The sequence below is a fragment of the Rattus norvegicus genome, chromosome 9, assembly GCF_036323735.1.
Source record: "Rattus norvegicus strain BN/NHsdMcwi chromosome 9, GRCr8, whole genome shotgun sequence".
NCBI classification, from domain to species: domain Eukaryota; kingdom Metazoa; phylum Chordata; class Mammalia; order Rodentia; family Muridae; genus Rattus; species Rattus norvegicus.
Genome location: NC_086027.1, coordinates 23,366,253 through 23,386,196, shown reverse-complemented (window position 1 = coordinate 23,386,196; position 19,944 = coordinate 23,366,253). Strand labels below are relative to the sequence as shown.

The window sequence follows — 19,944 nt, the reverse complement described above, 5'->3', positions numbered from 1 at the left end:
TATCAAAATTATTCCTTGTAGTACTCAGGGCTGGAATGGCCCTCCAAGCACTAAATCTAAGAGTCAGAAATGGGACAGAAGCTTCCAACTGCTTTGCTGTAATATTTAGGCATCAAGTCCCATCCCCTACTCCCTCTGCTTTTTTTCCACTCACAAAAGCTCTTGACCAAAAACAAGAAACAAAAATAATACAAAACTATTTCTTTTCCTACATCTGTTTTCCCTGTTAAGGACAAATACATGGCTCTGGGTAGAGTCAGAAATGTCTATGAAAAGCCCCAGTCTGGGTCAGGGTCCCCCAGGCTCTCCCTACATCGCCATGAATGGGTTACTCCCTTTGGGCATTACTGTCTTCGTCTGTTGAAAATTGGGCTATACAAATTCACAAAGATATCACTTAATGACAACTATTGTGCCTTCATTCTAGCTGCTTGCAAAGGGTTTATTCAACTTAGTTTCATGGGCTGACTTTCCAAATGCGTTTGTCTATGGTATTAAACATGTTGTGGCTAGTGACCTAGCTGGGTCTCTTCCGGGTGGTGTCTCAGCACTGGGAAGGAAACACTGCAAGTAGTCTGTAGTCAACTTCACGGAAGAAACATTACACAGAGGGAACCACCAGTTTGTCTGGGGAGAAGCTGTTCTGTGAGCACTGCGTTCATCAGATTTTAGGTTATTCACTGAGAAATACTGTCTGTCGCATGATCACAACAAATTCCAAGGACAGCTATTTAAGGACAAAGAATCTTAAGGTCCTATTAATGATGTAGTCATGCTACAACCTCTGCAGCCCTTGCTTTACCTCCAAAGGCCCAGAGTACTTCTAAATCACCCTAGACCCTAACTAAGTATTCTAACCCTCTTCTCCACCCCACCGCCCTCTGTGTGGTGTGTGTGTGTGTGTGTGTGTGTGTGTGTGTGTGTGTGTGTGTGTGTGTGTTGAGATAGGTTTCTCACTAGCCTGGAGCTCACTAAGTAGCCTACAGTAGCTGAGAATTCATCAAGGAGACAAGACCCCAGGGATCTGCCTGTCTCTGATTCCCAGCACTGAAGTTAGGAGGGCAGACTACCAAGCCCAACTGTTTTACTGACTGAGCCCTCCCTCCAACCCATACATTGTCAAACTTTGAAGATCTGTTTGTGTGCTTGCTTGTTTGTTCATTCGTTTATTTAGCATCTCAAGTGATCAGTTGTAGCTTTTACATAATATTCTTCATCATAGACTGACAAGTACGCTGTGGTTCTGAACGCCTCCAAGCTAACCGTACTTGGCCTCCAACACCCCTCCCTGCACACTGAAACATTGTATCAGCCTGATGGACTTTATATTGTAATTTATTCCCTGAGTCATGTTTAACAAGAATTGAGCTTATTCTGTGTCAAGAGTAATCCAAATAGAATAAATTATGCCAGATTGGTGGGGTAAGGGGAGATATTTTGTTTTGATGTAAGAACGTGGAATAGAAAAAGAATATGGCACCCTGCTCTAAATCCTAAATCTACCGCTCACTAGTCATACACTTCTAAAATATGAGACCCTTTCAACTTGTTTGTGGTAAAGCTCAAGTTAGACATGGACATGAAAGTAAACCATATATAGACCATGTATTCCCACATTTTTTTATTTTTTCCTTCTATTTTTTAAGAATATAAAAATCTCATGTTTTTTCATATTTTTAATATAAAAGTAAGTATTATTTACATTAAAAGCAAACAAAAGGCCACTTGTTTTCTCCTTTTCTCCCATGAGAACAGCTCTTTTTCACACATTTTCTTTGTGGTAGTGAAAGCATTGATGTGCATTTGGAAACACAGGGACCAGTTATCTCTGTCTCCGTGATCTCTGTGTCTTTCCACCCAGCACACTGTGCTCTACACAGAGCAGAGCTCAGTAAAGATCAGCTACCATCAGAGCAGGCAAATGTATAGGAACTCAGTGGAACCCAAGCCGCCCTTGGTAGGCTTGTATTAGTGGGCTTGGGGCCTGGGACAATAGAATTAGTTTGAATAGAATTAGTATGAAAAGTTTGAAAAGGAGAAATCAGGGTAAGGGAGGGTAAAATTAAATCAGAGTCTGAGCGAGGAAGAGGGAGGGCAGGCTGTGATCTCAAGATGAAGATTCACCAAATGCCCGGCGCACAAAACATACTCAGCAGTGTGTATTGGATTTGTGGGGTAAGCTTTTGGTATAACCCATGAAAAACAGAAGTAAACCAATTTGGACATAGTGTTTTCATTAGCTTATCCATGTACAGATAACAAAACAAGGTACTATTCTGAAAGTATGGCTTCTGAAACACTCATGGTAGTGTGTGGAATCTGTGTCTGCCTCTCTAGATAGGTTAACATTCAGGGACTGTTCATTGAGTGCAGGTGAAAGAAACTGTCTAATGTCCGAAACTGGGAATCAGCTGCATTCTCAGTTTTAAAAAGTATAGAAACAACCAGAAATTTAAAAGTGCAGCTTTTTATTATCATTGTCATCTTTGCCGCTAATGCTGAGAAATGCTAAAACGTTTGAGCCTTTCAACAGATCCACAGAGTGGCAAGTGGCCATTGAGAGCAGCTGGATGGAAGTGGAGCTCACAGGGTGGAGAGCAGGGAGCAGCAAGTTGGCTTGTGTGGGGGGTGGGGGGTGTATAACCAGGAAATATATATGTAACCAGGAAAGTGTATAAAGATGTGGGCCTGGCACTCACTCCTAGGTTTCGACAGAAGAAAGTGGGCCACAAAGCCTTTCATGAGAATGTGTATATTGGAAGGCTTCTTCACCAGGCTGTGTTTAAATTTAGTTTCTACATTCACAGCACAAATACATGAAATCCACTGATGACACAGAGATGTGCTGTCTTCCTCCGTCTTCCTGTAGAGTTGCTTCCTTTACAGGAAAAGGTGCCAAGTCTGGGATCCTCCCTTGCTTCCCTTCCACAGGCTGCACCCATCCATCACACATCAAAAGCCCAGAGTGTGTTCTGGGCAGGGGACCCTGGGGAATTGGCTGGCTGACTTACCCTTTGCTGAGTCCACATGCTCCTTTGTCCCCTTGAACTAGAAAATAACTCACAGAAGCCAGGCTCAGCTCTAAATTCTTTCCCCTCAGCCATGGCTCCTGGCGGTGTTCCTTAAGGCCTATGAACTGTAAGGAGTGGTGATAAGCCAGCTGTGAAAGTGGGATGATCTCTGAAAAGGCTCCTTTGCAGTACTTAAAGACCATCCCACCCTCTGGGAAAGGTTAAACCTGGCCATTTCTCAGATAAACTATCTCCCACTGAGCCTCCCTTCCCAAGCAGAGATCATTCCAGCCATTCTCCTGTAGGAAAATCCTGCTTCTCTTCCCTACAGGTCCCCATACCTCCCTCTAATTTCAAGTATGCAGTTACATTAGCGGGCTGCCATTGTGCTTGTAAAATGTCAGTCAGGAGCTGAAAGTGTCACTCTCCCATAGGCCTCTTGGAGGCATCATAGCTCAGGGCTCTATCAAGGTTGAGCCCCTGGCATATATTATAGGACAGTTCTCTGTCTGCAGTTTCCCGTGGCTCCCCACAATTAGTGAGCACTTCTCCAGCAACTTTAGAAGGCAGACTCAGAGTGTTCTAGTCTTTGCCAGGGTCTTTTTTTTTTTTAAAGATTTATTCATTTATTATATATAAGTACACTGTAGCTGTCTTCAGATACACCAGAAGAGGGCATCGGATCTCTTTACAGATGGTTGTGAGCCACCATGTGGTTGCTGGGAATTGAACTCATGACTTCTGGAAGAGCAGTCAGTGCTCTTAACCGCTGAGCCATCTCTCCAGCCCTGCCAGGGTCTTCAATCCAGAAATTCTCTGCCTCCAGCACAGATGGAGTTGAAGGAGCTCGTGGAGAATGAGGAATGAAGCTTAGAATGGTTTCTTTTCCGTTTCTGTGAAGAAAGTTGTTGAGGATTTGGTAGGAATTATGTGCAGTCTGTATATCACTCTGGGTAGCAATGTTCTCCATAATTTTTACTCTGATCTTCCTTCCTTCTTCCCTCCCTCCCCCCTCCCTCCCTCCCTCCCTTCCTCCCTCCCTCCCTCCCTCCCTTCCTCCCTCCCTCCCTCCCTTCCTTCCTTCCTTTGTTCCTTCCTTCCCTTTGTTCCTTCCTTTGTTCCTTCCTCCCTTCCTTCCTCCCAAGTTTGGAGGTTTTGTGCTCTTGTTTCTCAGAGTCCTTGAGGTATCTCTGAGGCATCCCTGTTGTTCTGACGTAGGAATTCACTATGGACGTCCCTGGTCAATCACATCTCCCACCCTTGGCGTGTTATCATGTTCATATGCTTCCGATGTGTCCGTTCCCCTACGGCTCCTCCAGTACATTCATTGGTTACCGTCTGCTGCATACTTCATTCTTGGTGATTCGTAGTTCTGATCTATTGTAATCTAAGCCGATAGTATGATTGCACGTTTATGTTAACTTCTTGGGACTCATCGGTGACTCAACAATCCAGGTGTGATCGTTCCTGGAGGGTTTCCAAGTACTGATGAGAAGAATGTGAATTCTGCCTCCTCCGTAATGTTCTGTAAATGTCTGTTAGGTCCATGTACTTTACAGTATGGTCCACCCAGCATGCTTCCTTGTGGAGGAGCAGGGAAGACTACTCAGTGACTAAGAACACTTTCCATGTGTGCAGAAGACCTGGGGTTCAGTTCTCAGCACCCATATAGCAGCTCATAACCATCTATAACATTCTCCTAGACTCAGAGGGCAGAAAAACATACTCAAGGTTCATATACATACATACAGGCAAAACATTCATACACATATACATACATACAGGCAAAACGTTCATATACACAAAAATTTTTTTTAAGTTTTTAAAGCTTTCATCTTCTGCCCATTGACAAAGGTGGACTGGGGGATTCCTCAGCTAGTATTGTACTAGAGTCTATCTCTTCCTTTATAATTAATATTTCCCTTATATACTTGAGGAATGCCAGATTAGGTACAAATGTATTTAAATGGACAATTCTGGCTGAATTGATCCTTTTACCAATATATAAGGACCTTTTTTAACTTTTAGCAGTATTTTTTTTATTTAAAGTCTGCTTTGTTCTAGTGATATAGCACCTCTTGCCAAGTTGTCTCATAGTTTTGGTATATCTTTCCCCAAGTCTTCCTCTAACAGTGAAGTGAATTTCCTGTGGGCAGTGTAGAGTTGGCTCTGGTATTCTTTAATCCATTCATTATTCCGTGACTTTTGGTGAACTTAACCCATTTGTCATCATGAATAGTATTAGTCAGCATGAAATTTCTCCTTTTATTTATTTATTTATTTATTTATTTATTTATTTCTGGTTGTCCTCTGGGTTTGGGGAGTTATAAATTGTTCTTTTCTAACCTCTGTCTGGTTATGTATGGTTGGGTGGATTCTGTCGCACTGGTTTGATTCTCTCTTCTATGTGCATGCAGTTCTCTTGGAGGCCAGAAAAGGGCATCAGATCCCTAGGGCTGGAATTAAAGGTTGTTGTGAGCTGCCTGACATGGATGCTGGGAAGTGAATGCAGGTCCTATAAGAGAGCAGAGAACCCTTAATCACTGAGCTGTCTCTCCAGCCTCGAATATTACTAGGTTCATGTGGTAGTTATAGCCCCTTTGTTATCGTCTATCCTTCAGGGTTTCTTGTAAGGCTGATCTGATAATGGTGAATTCTTAAAGTTTCCATTTCTGCGGATAATTTTGGTGGGTATAATATTCTTAGTTTGGCAGGGTTCCTATTTTTCCCTCCATGTTTTACATATGGCACCCTACCCTCTTCTGAGCTACAACAGTTCTGCTGCAAGTGTTAGTGGGTTTCCCTTTAAAATGGCTTGACGCTTTTCTCTGCTGAATGTCAGGTTTCTCTTGGTTGTGAACTTTCATCCTTCTGCCCGATACAAGTTTTGACTGAAAATCTGTTTTCTTTAAATGCAAGTTAGGGTCCTTTGAGCTTCTTACATGTGAATGACCATATCTCCTTGAAGATTTGGGTCCTTTCTAGCTATTCCCCAGTGATGGACTTTCATGGTTTACCATGCTTCTCACTTTATGAAACTCCTGCACTAGAGTTCATACTTCATAGTTCATAGTACATAGTTCATAGTGCAATACATAGTTCACATAAGCGTGCTCTATAAGTTCTGTGGGCTTTCTCCATCTGTTTTGCTTCATTTTTTTGAGCTAAGTTAATTCTAGAGTTAGAAATCTTTCTCCTGCTTATTCTTTTATGTAAGTTTTCTATTCTAGCTTTAATTTCACTGATTAAAATTTTAGCTCCAAATTTTCCAGCAATTCTCTTTCATAATTTCTGTGCCTTTGTGAATTTCTCATTCATAGTATTTATCAGTATTCATTTTCTCATGAGTTTACGTAGGGCCATTAAATTTGAATATTGTAGCTGCTTGTTGTAGATTTCCTGTGAACTGAAGTCTGTTGTGAGGAACCCTGCGTCCTGTCATGTTATCAGCACTGTACACTGATGTCTGTGCATCTGGCTTCACATTTGCCTCTCCAGGTTTTATGAAATAGCTGTCCTAGGAAGTTTTGAAATTCAGTTTTGCTGTTTCTCATTTAAACAGGCTCTCAGATGCTGGTTAGGTTGGCACTTGGGTGGTTGTTTATAACAAGAGCTATGAGTCTGGTCACAGCGGAGCTCAAAACATCTGTCATGTCTTTGTCTTTGCTGTCATCCATAGTCTAAACTGTAATTGTTCATAAAACATTTCATGAACATGGTTGTAAGGCATAGCAATAAACTTAGGCTTCCAATGGTGTGTGTCTTCAGACCTTGCAGAATCAAGCATGTCTAGTACCAGGGCTTGTGGTGGCCATTGGCATAACTGTAATGGTATGGAATATATACCTGGGGGAATCACAAGAGACATCAATGTTTGGGATGTCAATTTCCAGAGTCCCCAAGTCATAGTATATGACGGACTCTCAGGATGGGTGTGGGAGATGCCACAGCTTGTGAGTTTCCCCAAGTCCCATAGGATAACTATAGGTAACGCTGGCATCGATGGGCTCAAGAGTGTACAACACGGGGTTGGGGATTTAGCTCAGTGGTAGAGTGCTTGCCTAGCAAGTGCAAGGCCCTGGGTTCGGTCCTCAGCTCCAAAAAAAAAAAAAAAAAAAAAAAAGAGTGTACAACACAAACGAGACCTACCTTAGGCCCTGCGTGATTTGGGGAATGTAACTAATAGCTCTGTTGTCCAGTTTCACAGAGCCATGGACCACCTCCTGGTTCCAAAGGACATACATAACATCACAGGTTTTGTCACCAGCTATGGCCCCAAGTCCATGGGCTGTGGAAAAAATTGTCCAGGTCTCCCATGGATGTGCAGGTAGCATTTGGGCTCATAGCTCATGTATCTACATGTCTGGGGGCACAAGACATGACGGAGACGTTCACTAGAGCCCATAGGCTGAGCACAGTAGTCTAAGATATGTGGCCTTAGTGTCTGTCCTACTAAAGCATAAGACATAGATGGGCTCGTCCTCAGGTTGCATCATGGAGAATGCTCAGCTAGAGACAAGACTGGAAACATTGATAGCCACAGCTCGATGCCTGCAAGACATGCATGTGAGCTGCCCGTGGTAGCTAGGAGCAGGCTGCAGGCTGGGAAAGCATACTGCCCTAGTCTCATCTGTGCATACACAGAAGTGCTAGAGGCTGGGCTGCAGGCAGCTGCATCCCTGGAGCTATGCAGTGAGCTCGAACCTTCCTAAATGCGATGGGCAGGTGCAGACAAAGCCAGAAGTTTGCAGCAGCAGCCTCAGTCCCAATGCTGTTGGTTGAAAGGAAGACCTCAACTGGGTGCCATGAATCAAGCAAACATGGGCTCAGACTTGTGACTGTCACTGGCTGTGGCCCCTGAAGCCATAAGACCTGGAAGGACTGTCTTCCACCCAATAAAGGACACAGCATCCCAAGTCCTCTTATGGTATCAGGGCCTGGCTCCTGGCCCCGAGGTACAATGTCGTCTGGCATTATGCCGCTGTGGCAGGTTAGGTTTGGGGACAGGTTAGAGACTCATTTTATGAGCTCCTTCTTGGGCCAGAGCTGTACCGAGAGTTGCCAGCACTTTCTGGTCCCCTGTTCCCATCCCTGCACTGGAGGGGATTGAAGGTACATCTTGCTTCCTTCTTTTCTTGGCTCCTTGCTGATTTTCAGAATTTAACTCTCATCCTGGTTCTTATGCAGCTCAGCCATGCACAGGTACCCGCACTCAGCTGTCTTGTTCTCTGCCTCTGTGACTGCCCTCCAAGATGGCTGGATGTGACAGGCTCCAGACTAGCCCTGGGGTTGCTGGCTTGAGAGGAGCAGGAGGTCCTAATAGGAGTTGTTTCGTTTTTTAACATTTTTACATTTTTCTAAAAATACATCAAAAAACTGAAGGCGTGAATTAAAAGTATGAATGTGACTGTTGCCATGTAAATGATGTCAGGGAGGGACTTTCATTCTCAGTCCTGGCTTTTAGCCATGATTCGCTTTGTCACAAGTAAGACTTCACACAGTCAAGAAAGGCTACCCTCGGCCAGGCCTTCCCTCTCCAAAATAGCAGGAGATGAAGGGTGGGTGTTGCTTTCTTTAGCTGGAATACATTGTTGTTACTTCAACCAGTGTCCGGTTTTGAAAGCAACAGTTTACCTGCCGTGATCATCTTCACATCTGCCTCCCTGTGCGTCTACAGATGGGACTTTCCATACCATCAGGACTGTGCAGCGTGCCTCTGAGATCGACATCCTGCCGAGAGGAGGAAGGGCCTCGCTAGTGTCTGTTCCCACAGCTTTCCACTCCAGACTATAAATTAGGCCTGGGAAGACAGTAATGAGTCAGTAATTTATAGACTATTACAATGCTTAGTTAGAACAGACTGCCGAGCACAGTGAATCGGGAACACATGTTTCCAAAGGACAAACAGACCCAGCACATCTTCCTTGGCCGAACCAACCCCAATCCATTAACAGGACAAAATGGGATGCCTTATTTGCATATCACCCACTTCCCCAAAATAGACTCCCTAACCACTTGTTAACCACATTGACTTTAATAGACAGAATGGTCGCTATAGCTGTGCCACCAGAAATATTCATATTAAGCGCCCTATTAGCTTGTAGCCAGCAGTCTACAAAACAGGAAGAAAGCCTCTGCCTCCTCTCCTTGTTCGACTTGATGTGATAATTCATTGCAGATTTCTTTGTCTTTGACAGAGTGCCTACCGAAGGAGTGGGACGGCTTTCCTGGCCTGCTGAGGGGACCATGGCTGTGCCTGCCTTGAAGAGGGAGTGGCTCACCGAGGCCATTCTTCTCTGTCCTGACTGAAAATGAAATAAGATTTTACCTTCTCCTGCCCTCGGGAGTGGTCTGCTTTGTTTCTGACTCTCACCCGCCTGACTGCAGCTCGCCCCAGCTCCTCAGCCTTGTTTACTGAATGGGCCCTTGCCTAATTAATGGCAGGATGTTGGGGATGCTGTGTAGGTGGACAAGAATGCACAACACACAATTTTGAATTTTGAATTTGGCATGGATTTGCTGCCCTCAGCTCATAAATCTTAAAAGCGGTGTTGTGCGCTTTTTTCCTCAGTGTTTAGTCTGCATTTTATATGATGCATTTTTATGATTCAGATTTGGGACAAAAGAGACAAAACTGAAATGAGTCAGTGTACCCTTCCCACTGACCCACCAACTGTGCTCTCCAACACTGTTGATTGTCTCTGTGTGTGTTTTAGAAACATGGTTACTTTATAAACATACACGCATCAGAGATTCTCCTGGTAGGACAAGCCACCTGTTTCCCTCCTCTCCCATCACCTCAGTCACTGAAGAGATCGTCTTCACACACGCACGCGCGCACACACACAGCTTCCATGGGCTTTCATAGCACAGTTAAACATTGGGGCATGAGGATCCTAATCCCTCCAGAGTTCTCCCCCTGACGGGGACTCCAGTGGATGTGCTGCTTGCTGGGAGCTGCCGAGCTGCCCTCTGGCATCTGTGTTTTCTCTAGTAAATGAGGACGTGTAACTCTTGGGAACAAATAAAAATACAGCAGATGCAACGGTACAATTCCTGTTAAATATGAATCGTAAAGGAGGAAGTTATGTCTTTAATTCTCTAAGTGTTCTGTAAGAGAGAGAAACGAGCAGAAGTTTTCTGTGTGAACAAACCGTTCTGAGCCTCAGTGAGCTATACCCTGCTGTGCCCTGCTGTCCCATGCTGTTCACCACTGTGGTTTACCTGATGTGTAGTAACCATTTTCAGGAAAAAGGATGTGCATGTTACAGAAAAATTGCAGATATTTAATATCAAACTTTGCTGAAGGGTTTTGATGTCCCACCGGTGCCTATCGAAAAGTATGATTACGCTTTTTCTTTTTATCGCCTCTCTGAGTCCCCTTGGCGTCCCTAATCATGGAAAATTATAACCCTGCAGTAAACATCCTTGCTCTGGAAATGGCAGCACTTACTGTATTCGGTTTCCATCTGCCAGGCTTACAGAAGATCTAAAATTTTCAGGGGCTGATTTTTCCTGTTGAAAACTCTTCTCTGCCCCACATTATATATTTGAAAATTGCACAAGGCACAAAATGCAAGGTTTTGTTCTTCCCCTTCATGTTATCCTACCTACTCTCCTCGTAGTCCCAGGGAAGGAAGACTCGGCGCACATTTCTCTCAGGAACACGACAGCTCTGTGTTTGTGTTGGTCCTGCCGTGTGTTTGTCTATCTTGGACCGTCTGACAGGCAATTATTTATAAAATCTGCTTTTGCCCAGTGAGCTCACATAATCACTTTCGCTTTTCTTCATCCGCCAGAAAGCTGAAGGTGGAGAGAAACAAGGTCTTTTGTGTCTGTCCTGAGCGGGCAAGAGGGGCCCGTACTCACCCAGTATTAACACTTCAATTCTTTCTCTCTCCTTCACATCGGCTCTCTCCCTAACCCTTTAAACAAGACTAAATTTGAAGGAAGTCAAAATTTTATGGACAGTGATATAGATAAAATGTGACAGAAGAAAAAAGTCTCACAAATGATACTTCCGTAAACTCAGATTAAAGTGTCACGTATTATCACGGTACAGAAGGCACCGGGAGGGCCATTGGGAATTGTCACACACTTGACAGATGCAAATGAACCTCGCCTAGACAGGCAACATAACCGTCCTGGATCACGCAGTAAGGGCAGGAAGAGACCATGCGTGAGAATCTGTGATCCCTCAGCCTAAGTGCACGCTTCACCACCCTAGATTTACGAGAATTTAGCAAGACACGCCAGGGCTCTCATACTTAATCGTGTACAACAACGGACTTATTTCTTAATGACACTAATTATACACGCAGCTAAAGTATAAATGTGGAGTCATAACAGTGACATCTTTGAAGGACCGTTCCAATAAACGCTCTCTGAGCAAGGAGCTCGACTCTGAATCAGGTAGGAACACACAGACTTCCTGGGTGGGCGTTGTTGTTGTTGTTGTTTGTTGATCCTTTGTATTTTAGAGGTCAAAATAAACCCACAGATAGCGAATAGCTTCCCTTCTGGACAATTGCTGTTGTCCCACAGGTAAGGGTAAAGAAAGCAGAAACCACCTCTTACTGCCTGAACTCAGAAGTGTGACTTTCTGGAAATGCCCTTTGGGGTCATGTCTAAAAGGTGTGCCCCCACCCATGACAGTTCCAGTTTTAGGTTTTTATTTAAAAACCATCAGAAGTGCAAATATTTTCAAGCAGTGTGTATAGCTCCTGTGATACTCTCTGTTCTTTGTTTTTAAAAAATAGTAAACCAACCAAATTCAACGTTTTACCACACGGAAGGTGAGTAAACATAACTGGAGATCTGTGCTCTGAAAGAAAACAAATTTATTTGTCTAGAAATTGTAAAGTCCAAACTTACGAATTTTTTTCAATATAAGGCCCAAATGAGGCATCACTTTCAGCCTCATATGACCCCTTACGAGACAGTAAATCAGCACGGAGCATGTGCATTCTCACCCGCCTCCTGCAACTCAGAGAGAACCTTCCCAGGTCACACTTAAGTTCTCCCATCAACCGTGTATACGTCCCATAAAATCTTTTACGGTTTCCTGTATGCGCTGGCTGAGCATTTCATAGTACATAAACACTTCTACAAATAGTATAAGGGCAGTGAATGGGGTGTGTCCAAGCAGCACCCCTCCTTGAGTCCGGCTCCCCAGCAATGTTCTATCTTGTTTGGAGTCCAAGCTCAGTGGGTAGGAGCAAGGACTCCAGCAGCTCCCTGCAGTTGTGTTCACTAAAGCAAAGGCTCTCTCTACAAGGGCATCCAGCGAAGCCTAAGCAACAAAGCCGTGCTGTGGAAGGTGGGTGTCGATTCCATGGTTAAACAGGGCCGGAAGCCCTGGGAAACACAAATATCAAAAAGGGTGTATCTCTTAAAGTGAGTCTCAAGTGTTGGGAGTGGGACAACAATACCATGGGGGCAGGGCAAGGATTTAAAGTATGAATCAAAATATCAAGCACTCGAGCTGTCCTGGAAATGTTGGAATGGAAGCATAATTTAAAATGGTCAGTTTGTACAAGGGAACAAGAACACCACATATGAACTGCTGTGGCTCTGAGGAGAGCCTGTGTTCATGCTCCCTACCCTGCTCCAAAATGCCCAGCGTCACTATTCTCGGTGACACTAAGAAGTAAAATAGCATCACTATTCATAATGACACTGAGAAGTAAAAAGTAGGAAAAGACATAAGAGGAGGAGTGAAAAGGACTAAGGCATTGTTGCACGTGTCTACTTGCTAGCACAAGCAACGGTACGTGGGGCCTGGAAATAAATGTCCTGTTTATCAGGAGGACCCCAGTGAGGTAGCTCTCAGATGCCTGGAACTCCAGCTGCAAGCAATCCTGTGCCCTCTTCTGGCCTCCGTAGACACCCAAACACACATGTGCACACACTCCTAACGATGCACACCTACAAATATGCTCACGCAGATGCACACAAACACATAAATAATAAAAACATTAAAATCTGAAAATACTATGCCAGCAGATTCATCAGTGCAGCACAATAATCAGAGCAAGCCCCTGTGATCAGTGCTTTGTGAGCCCCTCTTCGAAGGTCCGTCATATTCTGTGAAGTGCACACAATGTGGCCCTCAGGCAGGAAAGGAGACTCAGGAACTTGGCAAGGTAAGTCCTTTGCAAAGAGTAATCTAAAATGGAACTGACATTCGTACCCAGTGCTTTGATCCCACTGCTAAAACAGTATGGAATATACTAGAAACTTCTGAGAGCACAATGAAGAAAAAAAACCTTTCTCATACCAGACATACTTGATTACAAGAAAATTGCATTACAGCTCAAAACAGTCTTTATCTATGCGTTATGTAAGCAATACAAAACAAAATGTATACCATAATGTAATTATATAGAATGTCAGTTCCTTTCTAGTGTTGTAAACCTTAGGGTAAATATTATGAATAGTGTAATATCTATTAAGAGTCCAGCAGAAGTAGGGGCATGGGTGCTGAGGCATTGGCTCAATGGGTGAGACCTTGCTAGGCAAGCAAGAGGACCTAAATTCAGATCTCCCAACACCTTCAGAAAAAGTCAGGTGGATACTGCCTGTCGCTCCAGTAACCAGGAGTGAAGGGTGGAGACGGGAAGAATCCTGAGCTTCGTCTACTGCCAGCCAAAGAAGGCAGAGAATGGCAGAGCAGTAGGCCCAGGGCCGTCCTCGGACATCCACGCCCCCCCAGGCACACATACCTGCACATATATACATGTGCATGAATAAGCATGCCACAGAGACAGAGGATCCTCACATAAACTGTGACAAAACCTCCTCTAAATGCTGGCTGTGTCCAGAAGACTGATTGTAGAGGCTACTATTGTATGCTTTCACACAAATGATCCAAGTCCCAGAATAAGCTCTGTGTTGTTCACATGCAGGCAGGGGTCGATTCCAGAGTTCAGATGGCAATGCTCAGAACATGCATGAAGTGGTTGTGAAGTATTTGTTCCTTAATTATAGTTGTGATGGGCCTAGCTTCTCTTAGTCTGGCAAGTTTGCATGTTTGAAGGATTTAATGCACAGTGATAAACAGGAAAATGGAAAGGAAGTGGCTGCATGCAATCTGCATTACAATTTTTTTCAGCTTTCATCTACGCTTAGCAACTTTTAAAATTCAACCCCAGGGGCTGGAGAAGTGGCTCAGGGCTTAACAGCAGCTGATCTCCAGAGGAACTGGGTTCATTTCCCAGCACCCACACGGTCTCACCGCCGTCTGTTACTCCAGTTCCAGGATGTTCAGTGCCCTCTTCTGGCCTCCACAGACAACAAGCATGCATATGATGTGTAGATACCCATGCTGCAAAGAGGCCTTTGACTGGCTTCCTCCAGCCACCTCATTTTCAAGAGTCAGCCTCCTGTGTGTTCACTGACCACGTGTCACTCCCCACTGGCCTGTATGTGGGTCACACACCCAGGAAGTCCCCAAACAGCAGCAATGTTTGGCTTGCGATGCCTCCACAGGACCTGTAAAGAGTCAAGGAGCCCCACTACCTCTAAGCAGTTTAGCATAGCATGAGCAGGATCTGCATGGCTGTCAATATCCACATTCATGATACCACAGGAATATGCCAAGACTGAGGGGCCGGAGACAGAAGACCTGAGTGTGGGGGCAGTGCCACACCAAGGAGTTAGGAGACAACTGTAAACTACAGCCAAGTAGCTGTAGCCACACACAAAGGGCAGTAGAAAGTTCTGGGCCTCATTCTGGAAGTCAATATAGAGATCTAAAAAGAAAAAGAAAAGCCTAAAATGAAACCACAACATAGCCTAGCTGTACAGCTTCTGGTAAGATCCCAAATGAAACAAGTCAGCCTACCATGGAGAAGCTTGCACCGCCATGCTTCCTGTTGCATTATTCACAAAAGCCAAGCTATGGGACCATCATATACACCCATCCACTAAGCAGTGAGGATAGTGAAGTTCTGTCGTTTGCAGGAAAATGAGTGGAAACATTCATCATAAGCAAAATAAGCCATGTTCAAAATAGCGAGTTTTCTCTAAGTACATGGACAGATATAGACAGGGAGTACAAGAGGTACTATAAAGGAAAGAGTAGTCTAAAGAGAAAGGGGAGGGCAAGCTAGGGTGATGGGCATAGAGATTAAATGTCACCTCTTACATACAAAATACATGCACATGCGTATCCATAAAAAATGGAGGGAGCAAATACAAGCAAGCACAACAGTACCTATGAGAGAATATGCTCTACTGAACCCCATCACTGTGTATGCTAGCCAGAAATTTAAAAAAAAAAAGTCTCAGAAAGGTGAAATGGATCCACAGTCTTGTGGCAGCCAGCATTCTGAGGTTTAGGGGGCCATGTTAGCCTCTCTTCTACACTCGGTGTGGGGGTGAGTGAAGTTTCAAAAGTTCTCCATGTGTATAGAGGAAGAGCAGGGAATTCTTCCTGTCTCTTCTTTCCTGGGTTGTCAACCGATGCCCTGCTCTCCTTCCTAGCTCTTCCCTTATTTCATCCCAGGCTTGGCAATGGCATCTTCTGTTTCCACAAACTGTCTCTTCCCAGGCCTTCTGGATAGTGTTCCCAGTTATCTCATCACGTGCCTTTAGCCTGCCCCCCATAACTAATTTCTTGTGGGTAAATCTTAAACTAACACTTCTCTTTTATCCCCACGTGCACAGATTATACATTTAATAAACATCTGTTGTTGGCTGATAGAGGTTCGCTTACACTGAGCTTAGAAGCCTTTGAAAAAAGATTTGCTTAATCTACTGTTACTGCTTGCTTAACTTACTTGCTGGAAATCTCATGAACTGCAGAATCACACTTCTTTTTTCTTAAAGACAAAGACAAGGCATCAGAGAACAACATGCCTTGGCCTCCTTACTGTCTCGCTTCTATAGCACAGCACCTGAGAAAACAACTTAAGGAAAGAAGGAATTATCTTAGTTCCCAGTCATGTCCAGAATGCATGGTGACAGCATTGTAAAGCAGCTGGTCACACTGTCCAAAGTCAGAAAGCAGGTAGATGAATGCTAGTTCTCAGCTGGATTCCTCTTTTTCCTTCTTTTTAGTCGTGGACCCTAGGCCCATGGAGTATTGGGGCACACATTCATGGTATGTCTTCCTCAAGCCTAGGCATGTTAGCATAGGAAATAGTGTAGTGACCTGGGACTCCACTTGGCTTGTGTACATAAACCCCTCTTCTAATAATGCACTTGGCAGCCTAGGACTCTGACCTTCTTGTACCATGTGCATGTGTCTCCCTGGACATTCACTAAACAGCCCGTTAGCAACCTAGGACCTCAACCTGCCTTGAGATGCACACAACTCTCCCTTCAAATAATTGAATAAATTTCTCTTCCCCTTATTGGGTGAAGAGTAGGACAACCAATCCAGTGAGTAGGTCCCTGTAACTTGAATCTTGTTTGCTGAGGGTAAGGACTTCATAGACAGCCCCACGCACATTAGCACTGCTGCAGGCTGGGGAACTATCTGAATCTGTACATGCTTAAAGAAGAATTGCACATGGTGAAGACATTCTTCTTTTGTAGATGGTGCACCTTAGGAAGTGTCTCACTTCTCCCGATAATTTACTATAAAGACAATGAACATTTTAGGATACGATTTCAATTACTAACAGTGATAGACCATGTCCACTGAACTTAACTAAATATTCAAACGTAGAGCTTAAAATGAAAATTTTTTGAGACCTGAAGCAACAGTTTCCCATTAAAGAGTAACTTTCTATTAAAGGTCTTCATTCATTCATTCATTCATTCATTCATTCAAAAACTCTCTAGTACCTATGTAAGCCAAACAATATGGAGTATTGCTCTAAACTAAAAGTCCAGGACACAAAATGACTTGTGGAATTGTAGAATCCGAGTCATAGTACCACTTAGATCAACGTCTCTATAGAGTAAATAAAAACGTGTTTTGTCCAGACAGATCATCTTATTTTAAATAAAGCCATATGTACCATTGTGCTTTGTGTAATATACATTTATTTAAAGGTCATTGTGAGGTGGGTGATCACCTCATTGGTAACAGTATGTAACTAATGCTAAAGCCTCCAGGTCCCATGGTGTGGTGGTACATGCCCCAGACCCCCGCACTCCAGAGGCTAAGTAAAGACTGCAGATGTAAGTTGAGCGGGATCAGTAGAAAAGTGTTCAATCAGCAAACCTGATGGCTTGGGTTTGAATCCCCCTGGAACCCACCCCCCCATTAAAAACTCAAGTTGCTGAACATTCATGGTGGCGCCCCACCATCCGTAACTCTAGTCAAAGCCCTCTTCTGACCTCCATGGGTATCAGGCATGCATGGGACGCACAAATATATATGCAGGCAAAATTCTCACACATAAAAATATAATATATTTTAAAGCCAGATGTAGTAATATATCTGTGCTCCCTGAGCTTCTACAGGAATAGGGAGACACACAGAATCTCCAAAGCATGTGGGCCAGCTAGCCTGGTGTACACAGTGGCAAACAATATTCCCTGCTTTGTATATGGTGGGAAGCAAGAACACCCTAGGTTGTCTTCCGGCGAGTGGGCACCTCCAATTCCGAACACACTGTATGCATTCGAGGCAACCCTGGGCTGTATATGGCTGTGTCTGAGAAAACATGAGCCAAGCAATTCCTTAATAAATGGTTCCCCAATACACAAGCAAACTGAACCATATTAAGTCTCTGTGGTGCCTGCCAGTGTCTCCTCAGCTCTCCAGTCATACTGACCAGTGTTTGTCCTCCAAAAGCTTTGGACTACCTTAATTTAGACACAAGAGTAATTTCTTTTTCTATTGACATAAAGTATCACCTGAACTTTTTTCAGGTCTTATTTTGGAAGAAATTTATGACATTTTTAACTTTAGGAAGTTTTGCTTTTCCTGATATTTTATTACTTTGCATGTTTGAAACACTTCAATCCCAGACAATAAATATTATGTGATTATTGTTTTCATATGAGCAGGCTATTTCCTCCTGAATTTTCTAACCCCCTTTTCCCAGCTTATGATACTAAAATTTTATGACTAACAGCTTCCCAGAATCACAGACAGTGGAAGTGGAAGGGCAGCGGGGGAGAGAGGAGAGGGACAGGGTAAAAATACATTGAGGTGTGTGGTTTTCTTCCTGATGAGTCTCAGTTTTCCTTGTTCAGTTGAAATGAAGATTATATTTATTCTATAAATCATTTTTATGATCTGTCATAACCAGTTATACTAGTCAATGGCATTCTTACATCATTATTGGGAAGCAAAATGAATCTCAACAAACCAGATGATGTTAGCACGCCACGAGTCTTCGTGGTTTGAAAGCATTCGCCCTGAAAAGCTCCCTCATGGCTTCCTCAGTTCAAGTTTTAGACCAAGGAACACATCTTCTAAAAGACCTCTCTGGCCCCCCTTTAAAATACTGAAATGCCAACCTCTGGATGCCACATTCCTCATCCCGGTTCCTTCTGCACACTAAACTAACCCTTACCATCTTTTAGCAAACCATTTTCACCATTTTCCAGTCTCCTTCATGTAGAATGAAGACTCTGCATTCAGCAGCCAAATTCCGCTTTGTCTGTCACTGTATCTGCTACACAGAACTGTACCTGGCACCATAGTCAGTGTCCGGTCAGCATTTGCTAAGCAAATGAGAGAATATTTATTACTTACTTCTGCAAAGCCCTGCAAATCTATCACCGTTCTGCCTCAGCTCCCCCAAGTCCCCCGACCTTCTTCAACTATATTTTTCAAGATGACTTTTTTTTAAAAAATCTTTTATGTTTTGGAATCCAGATGGTTTGGTAGACAAAACCACGTGTCACAAAAGTCTGACAATCTGTGTTCAATCCCCAGACCCTGAAAAGAGAGGGGAACAGACTCCCAACACTTGCCCTCTAACTTCCATACATGTGAGTGAACATACTCATGAATGTGTAACACACACATGCACAATATTCATTACATGCTTTTTTGTTTTAAGTTTTACATCGAGGGGATGGACAGAGGGCTCTGCACTTAAGAGCATTTGCAGTTCTTGCAAAAGACACAGCTTCAGTTCCCAGGCATCCACATCAGATCCACAGTCACCTTAAACTCCTGTTCTGGGGGATCCTCAGGAACCTGCACGCCCATGGTGCATACAGAGAGGCAGATATGCACACATGTAAAATTGAAAAACTTCATAGAAATTTAGATTAATGAAGGAAACTTTTACAATTTCGATGCTTCATAATTCACATTTCGTACCCAGCAACAAGAAATAAGGCCAGTGCAAGTAATTATGATGTGGCTGGGTTTCCAACAATGTCACATCAGAGTTCACAGCCATACTCTATCTCGCTGCTTAGTCCCCTTTTCATTTTATAACGATGTCAGGCCAGCATCTGCCAAGTCACAGGCTGCGGAGTTTTTTCGATGGGACATCAAGAATACATTCTGGGAAAAAATCAGTTCAAAGTGGTAGAGTTTACACATGCCAGTAAACACTTTCAGATGAGAAGTACATTCCATGGCGTTCAACAAATGAACACAGTTGTGCAATCACTGCCACAATCAAGAGAGAGATTCCTAAAGCCTTCTCTCGGGCCCCTTTGTAATTGATCTGCCATCCTGTCGCTCACTCCTGGCAACTGCTCCTGTTTTCTGTCCCAGTGGGTTTTTTTTTATCATTTCCAGAATGGCACAGAAAACATACGTCGATTCCATGTGAGGTTGGCGTTCAAGACCTCAGACTTCTTACAGTTAGCACAATGCTTTTGGGGCTCTGCCCCCTGTCTTTGTATTGGCAGCACCTTGCTTTGGACAGTGAAGATTCCATCATCCGGATACCTTGCTGCTTGGTTTTCTGTTCACTAATTAGCAGACGGTCAGATTGCTTCTGGTTTTTTGTTATTGGGAAGAAAGTCGTGATAGCTGAGGATATCTGACAGATCTTTGTGTGGA

The 19,944-nt window shown here is 43.8% G+C and overlaps 1 protein-coding gene and 1 long non-coding RNA gene across 18 annotated transcripts in view; one reads left to right on the top strand and one right to left on the bottom strand.

Moving 5' to 3' along the window:
• Window positions 1-10,308, top strand: part of Supt3h (SPT3 homolog, SAGA and STAGA complex component) — a 328,341-nt gene extending 318,033 nt beyond the window's left edge. For 8 of the 17 annotated variants that reach the window (XM_008766906.4, XM_063267745.1, XM_039084829.2 and 5 more), the window contains one exon: window positions 9,190-10,308. In XM_008766906.4, the coding sequence (XP_008765128.2) occupies window positions 9,190-9,276 (87 nt within the window). In that variant the 3' untranslated portion in view covers window positions 9,277-10,308. The remainder of the gene's footprint in view (window positions 1-9,189) is intronic. The other 9 variants (XM_063267750.1, XM_039084827.2, XM_063267749.1 and 6 more) reach the window with 2 other exon arrangements.
• LOC134480559 (uncharacterized) lies at window positions 2,451-11,037 on the bottom strand. The gene is made up of 3 exons (XR_010054949.1): window positions 10,622-11,037; window positions 8,646-8,811; window positions 2,451-3,904 (listed from the first exon to the last, which is right to left on the bottom strand). It is a non-coding gene; the product is annotated as an uncharacterized LOC134480559 (long non-coding RNA).
• Window positions 11,038-19,944: the final 8,907 nt, after the last annotated feature.